Source organism: Chaetura pelagica, unplaced genomic scaffold (assembly GCF_000747805.2).
Source record: "Chaetura pelagica isolate M959 unplaced genomic scaffold, ChaPel_1.0 scaffold210, whole genome shotgun sequence".
Classification (NCBI taxonomy): domain Eukaryota; kingdom Metazoa; phylum Chordata; class Aves; order Apodiformes; family Apodidae; genus Chaetura; species Chaetura pelagica.
The window spans coordinates 1,125,310-1,132,024 of NW_009951862.1; the positions used below are offsets into that span (position 1 = coordinate 1,125,310).

Genomic DNA, 6,715 nt, shown 5'->3' on the forward strand with positions numbered 1-6,715 from the left:
CAGGGGGGCGGGCCCGCTGCTTGCCCCTCGCCCGGGGCCCCGGCGGCTCGGAGGGGCAGCTGGAACATCGCCCCGAGGCTGCCAACCTGGAGGCGAGCTGTGTTTTTGGAAAGCAGTTGGTGTTTTCCAGTGGGGAAAGTTGCATGCCTCTGTCAACCCGAATTCCGCGGCGTTTGGGGGTGACTGTTCCTGAGGTGTTCCCCTGGTGTGATATATATATATGTACATATTATTTTTCGAGGATGTCTTCTGAGCATGTGGTGCATGTAACTCTATAGCGGGATGTTCAGGTTGCAGTCACTTAGCAAACAAACGGTGTGTGAGCTGCATGGCACTAAGGCACCTTGTCTTCCCACCCTAAGCTGTTTGTCCCCGTGAAACTTGCTGCGAGGAAGTTTGCTTTAGGTGATAGCTTAAGAATGAAGGCAGCTTTTAAACTTCTAAGGGTTTCCACCTGCTGATGCTTGGCGTGGGGCAGTGTCACTTTCAATAAGAAACAGAAGCTCAGGTCTGTTATTGATCAAGGCAGAAAATAAACTGGATCAAGGAACACTGCCTGCTGCATCCTGTACCTACTGCAGAAACATTCCTGAGTTGTCTTCTTCCCCTTGCAGTAATCCAGGGTGTTGCTGAGAGCAGAGAAAGAGAACAGGAACCTCTTTTGAGTGTTTTGCTAGGATTAGTAAGGACCTGATATATTTTTTGTTAACTTCTCACCTGCTCATAATGACTATTAAGTATCTTTGCAGTTTTCATATTTGTTTTAGTATCATGGAGTGGTTTGGATTGGAAAGGACCTATAACATCATCTAGTTCCAATCCCCTGCCTCCCACTAGACCAGGTCGCTTAGAGTCCCATCCAACCTGATCTTAAACACTTCCAGTGGGGAGGAAACATCCACAGCTGCTCTGGGCAACTTGTGCCAGTGTCTCACCACCCTCACAGTAAATAACTTTCTCCAAATATTCAGTCTTTCAGTTTGAAACTGTTCTTTCTTGTCCACTACTTGCAGATAAGTCCCTGTCCATGTCCTCTGATTTATTTTTTGCCCTCGAGTACACAGTTATTAAAGGGTTTTCCTGAGAAAGCCTCTCTTCTTTTGAGTCAACATAGCTTAAAAAAATTGTCACTGAGTGGTGCAGTGACATAGGGCAATGACTGCATGTAGCAAACGTTGACTTTTAGGTTTTTTTGACCTGTTCATTCTTATGGATAACACTGTATAGGAAATTAACATCACATCCCTGGTAGCTTCTGGATGTGGGTACCTTTGTAAGTTAATGCAAAGGAAGGGTTTCCTTTGCATTAGGAATTAAAGACTGTCATCAGGGAAAAAACAGTGCACAGGTTCTTGTATCCTCAGATGTCCTCAGTGAGAGCTGTGGACATGGGAAGCCTGCATGTTGGCAACTGCCAGGCAACTTTCTGACTAGACTGTTGGAGGAAGGCCAAAGCCACTAGTCCTGGTGATGTCTCCGCTCTGTTTAGCCAAGTCTGACGTTTGAAAGCTTTCCAAGTCCACTTCTGGTAAATTATGTTGGAAAACTGCACGTGCTGATGTGAGTCTACACCATCTACACCATTGGGAAATGTACATATTTTACAAGCTTTTGACAGCACGGTGGCATTACACCTTAATTGTTTGTTGTGCTCACATTTGTGTTGTAGCCTTGATCTAACATCAGCCTTGCAGTGCAGCAGTAATTGATGCAGTTCTGTAGTGGCAAGCTGAAGCAGTGATGTTCTGCTGCTCTGTACCTGAAATCACAGATGCAGTTATTTCATGGTAGGAAGAAAATCCTTCAGAGGGCCGTCAGTTTCAAACTCATGTTCTTCGTCTGGCATGTGATATAATGCAGAGTTTTGTATGTTAGTGCTGGTTGTTAATAGCTATAAAACAGGTTTTCTGTTTCTATGTTAATGCTTGTTTATAGCTGTAGACCAGGTGTCGTAGTGCATGTTTGGTAGTAATTGTTACCAAGCTATCTCCTATGTGTCAGAAATACCATTCTGCATCCTATGTGGTTTTCTGTTTCTATGTTAATGCTTGTTGATAGCTGTAGACCAGGTGTCATATAGCAAGTGCATGGTAGTAATTGCTACCAAGCTATCTCCCATGTGTCAGAAATACCATTCTGCATCCTATGTGTTCTGTTTTGCTGCTTAAAAAAACCAAAAATGAACCTTAATGATGGATGAAGCACACAAAGCATTATTTGAATTATTATCTGTACTGGTATGGGGTTGCTGTCTTAACAGAGTGGACCATTTTTTCTGTATTGGCCCTGAAAACAGTAAGTTGTCACTCTATAGAGGGCTTTTGGTGCTTTGTTGAAGACTGGAACTAAAGGGAAATGTGGATAAAACAATGGATAAATTTGTGCTTCTGTATATAAACTTGAAGACTTGTAATAGGAACACCTGAAGCTCTTGAACCTCCTCATTTGTATGAATTTTGGATATGTTTGCCAGAAGCTGAATGCTCTTGTTAATTCTGTAAGGAGCACAGCAGTTAGTTCACATGACCAGCTTTTGATTTGAGAGAGTTTGACTTGTGGAAATACAGTGTAATTCTAAGGGATTGGCAGAGATGTTTGTGTGTGTGGGAAGTGGAGGAGTTGGGAACATGCTACAGTGTTTTTTCAGGTTTTCTCTTAACTAGGTGGTGGTGGAATAAGTTTGTACAGTGAAAATGCTTTGTAAAAAGATCATACGTTTTGTTTTGAGTTCGCTGTAAAATCTTCTGTTATCAGCATTAGAAGAGATTTCAATTCCAATCCTCTTTTGAAGCAATGCATAAGCCCTCTGCTTGATTTTTAGTTGATGCAAATCATTGTGTTGCCTATCAATATGCAGCACTTCTTGATTTCTTTAGGTTTTTATTTTTAGGTTGGTGGGTTTTGTTGGGGTTTTTATTGTTTGGTTTTTTTTGTGGCTTACTAATATGCTGGGATGGTCATAATTTGATTCCAAGCTTCTAGTGTGCTTTTAAAAATGCAAGTTATGATCAGAGTTACATTCTGTACACATTTGGTTCTGTAGATAGCATATTGGGAAGATGTTATTATGATTGTATTGGCTTATGCCAGATGTTTGTATAATGTTTTTGGGAGGAAAGATAAGGTTTCATCATCCAATGCTTTGCCTTTTTACTCCCTTGTGGGGGGAAGGGGACCTGACTAAACTTACTTATTTTAGTTTACTAGTATTGGCACATGTGCAGCCTGAACTACAACATAAATGCTTGTGTTTTACTGTGCTGTCTTATAAATCTGTTCTGTCTGTGCTTGTTTCATAAGCAATTGTTTGGGGACTCTGCAGATAACTAAATGTAATCATGCCTGTGCTGGTTTAATAGTGGTGGGAATGCAAGGAAATAGTAAAATATCTTTTTGCCACTCCTTATAGTTTCTTGGGATAGCAAAGTAAGCAACTGTAGTGGAAGGTGGTGCAAAACTTCTGTGTACACATGAGTCTTTCTCTAATCTGGCCAGGAACATTTAAGCAATTCCCAAAAAAGTGCAGGCCTGTGGGGGGGGTGTTGCTGACAAAATGTTGCTGTTCCCTATATGAGGTAACTGAGCTTGTAAAGCTTGACAGTACAGGATTTTGGGTAAGACACATGAAGAGCTTTAATCATCTTGTCTTAACAGGAAAATGTTTATTGGCGGCCTTAGCTGGGACACTACAAAGAAAGATCTGAAGGACTATTTTTCTAAGTTTGGTGAAGTCGTAGACTGCACTCTGAAGTTAGATCCCATCACTGGGCGATCCAGAGGCTTCGGCTTTGTGCTCTTCAAGGAATCTGAGAGCGTAGATAAGGTAGTGTTAATGTCATGAAGCAACATGTTCAATTCCAGGTAGCAAAGACACAGCACTCAGATGATTGTATGCACAGCTGTTTGTATGTGGTCTGTTAAAGATGATTCTGGGATGCAAATACATTGAAGATGCTTATTACTATACCATCTTACTTGTGATGCAGTGACCAGGATCAACAGTGGTTCCCAAAGTGTGGCTTTGGGTACTCACAGAGGAATGTACTGCAAGCCACTGGATTCCAGCACATTAAAAATACTGTATATAAATGTCTGCTGCCTACTACTGTGGAAGCAGTAATTTACCAAGACTTTCATACCTTTGTGTTCCAGAGCTGCAACATAAACCTCTAGAGTAGAGCTGGTGGCTTTCAGAGGTTTGGGCTTTATGCAAGGAGAAATCATCTGTTAACCTTTCTAAAATGCTGTTGACACAGTGCTGAAAAAAATTGCCCTTTGATTGACCTTTGGTGATATCTAAATTGCCTATTCCTTATTTCATGAGGTTTGAGGATGGGGTTGAAGAGTATTTTCTGAGAAATGTTGAACTCTTACTTCCCTTGGGTCATGAGGTGACTCTTGAAAGGCTTTGTCAGAACCACCTCTATCAGTGGGTACCAATCAGAATCATGAAACTGCTTGGTTTTGTGCAAAACCCTAACTGTTGTGGTTATTCCTGTAACCAAAGTATTTAAACTGAAGCAAAAGCATTAACAAAAACTAAGAATAAAAGCCACTGTTTTGGTTATTGCTGTAACCAAAGTATTTAATTAGAAGCAATAGCATTAGCAAAAACTAAGAATAAAATAACTGGGCCTTGCTTAAAACATCAGTGAAACGTTTAGCTTGAAGTGAGAATAAGATCATGTTTTCATTTTCCACAGGTCATGGACCAGAAGGAACACAAGCTGAATGGAAAGGTCATTGATCCAAAAAGAGCTAAAGCCATGAAAACAAAAGAACCTGTTAAAAAGATTTTTGTTGGGGGTTTATCTCCAGATACGCCTGAGGAGAAAATAAGGGAATATTTTGGAGCTTTTGGTGAGGTATGTAATGGAATAAACTGCGTATACTTGTTGAACTTGATTTGTCTTCACAAGTGTAGTAGTAAAAAGCAGCCCCCAAGTGCAACCTACATGGACGCTACTGTAAGCTTGATGGCCAGTGGAGCTCCCTGTGTCTGAGTAGTCAGAGTTTTAATGATAAGGGTTTTAATTACATGCTTGGAGTTGCATAAACTGTGTTAATGGAAGCAGGAGCTGGGATGACTTAGTGAGAAGCTGATTCATGGGATGTCTGACAGTCTTTAACTGCTGTTTGCCTAGTCTGAAGACTCTATTCTGTGTTTGTAGTCAGGTGTGAAATTTGTCCTGTTTAACATACAATTTTAGCAGCATTGTGCATGAAAGAGCTGTGCGCTTGTACAAAGATACAGACTTGGAGGTTTAGGTCTGTTCCAAGGCTTGAAACACCTAGTTACTTCAGTCTTAACCATGTTAAAGCTGAAAGTTAAACAGAGACTATTTATCCAGCACAACACAAATAGTCTTTGTGCACCATATTTTGTATGAGTTACTGAATGGGCAAGTGATCCTGTGGTAGAGGAGATTAATCTTTCACACCATTGTCAACACTGTTTCTAGTGAAGGTGATGTTTGTGATGGTTTCTAGTGATGTAAAGCCCTATGAAGCAGGCAGGTTATCATACTCAAGACTAAATAATTTCACTTAACAAGTATGACTTGTTATAAGCATCATTGAGTATCATGAATGGCAGGATAACAAGATAAAATCACTGTTCTCTACCAGGTTGAATCAATAGAGCTCCCCATGGACAACAAAACCAACAAGAGGCGTGGATTTTGCTTCATTACTTTCAAGGAGGAGGAACCAGTGAAGAAAATAATGGAAAAGAAGTACCACAATGTTGGGCTTAGTAAAGTAGGTGGATTTTTTTTTCTAGAGCAACTGAGTTGCATCTATTTGAGGATATTAGTCTGCAAAAACCTGTTAGCTTCCTTTCTCACATGAGTGCATGAAGCCTGTGGAGTATTTATATAGGTGCTAGGAATTCAATAATCTGAATTTCTGAGCTGTGGGGGCTTCAGGTGAGGTTTGGTACTGCAGCCCCTGTGGGGAGAGGGGCTGGGCTGCAGTGCATTTGTTCATTGTGAAGCTCCATGTTCTCCAGCTGTTCTGGTCAGAGTACTGTGTCACTGATCCCAGGTATCATGCTGCACCGTCTTCTCCTGGCAGCTGGATCTTGGTGTGTTTAAGATGGAAATATTTTGCTTTAAGCAAAAATGACAGTTTATCTTGGCACGCTTCCAAAACTGAAATGAAATGGGAAGTTAGGGTTTCCTGTTGGAAGTTAGGTTACTTTCAGAAACCTGGTGGAAATTCAACCTAGTAACAAAAACTTAAATTGTACCTGGCTGTTTCTTCACTGCATGCATATGTAACGGAAGCTCCAAAACAGAGTTGAGTAAAATATGTTGACCGTACTTTTGTAACTCAGATTTTATTTCCCTTTTCCCAGATAAATAGACCTCAGAGGCCTATTTCAAAGGGAAAGACATACACAGAAACAAGCACTCTTTTCAGAACTGGTTCTACTGGCAGAAAACTTGAAATGTTTTTATAATGCCAGTGTCTTAGAATTATTTTAAAGTTGCAGAGTATAAGTTAGCCTCTTTTTTTTTTTTTTTCTTTTTCCAGGGGGTCACCAGGGTGACCAAATCCAATTTTCTGCTTGGTTTTCTCTAAGTTTAAGGATAGTTTGTAGGGGTTATCTGTGCTAACTGGATCTGACTTGAACTTTCCATTTCCAGTGTGAAATAAAAGTAGCCATGTCCAAGGAACAGTACCAGCAGCAGCAGCAGCAGTGGGGGAGGCG

At 40.8% G+C, this 6,715-nt stretch overlaps 1 protein-coding gene across 1 annotated transcript in view; it reads left to right on the top strand.

Moving 5' to 3' along the window:
- The first annotated feature begins 3,658 nt into the window (after nt 1–3,658).
- Nucleotides 3,659–6,715, top strand: part of HNRNPD (heterogeneous nuclear ribonucleoprotein D (AU-rich element RNA binding protein 1, 37kDa)) — a 5,887-nt gene continuing 2,830 nt past the window's right edge. Inside the window, exons 1-4 of the mRNA XM_009993733.1 lie at nt 3,659–3,823; nt 4,704–4,865; nt 5,629–5,760; nt 6,651–6,713. Coding sequence (XP_009992035.1) covers nt 3,659–3,823; nt 4,704–4,865; nt 5,629–5,760; nt 6,651–6,713 — 522 coding nt within the window. The remainder of the gene's footprint in view (nt 3,824–4,703; nt 4,866–5,628; nt 5,761–6,650; nt 6,714–6,715) is intronic.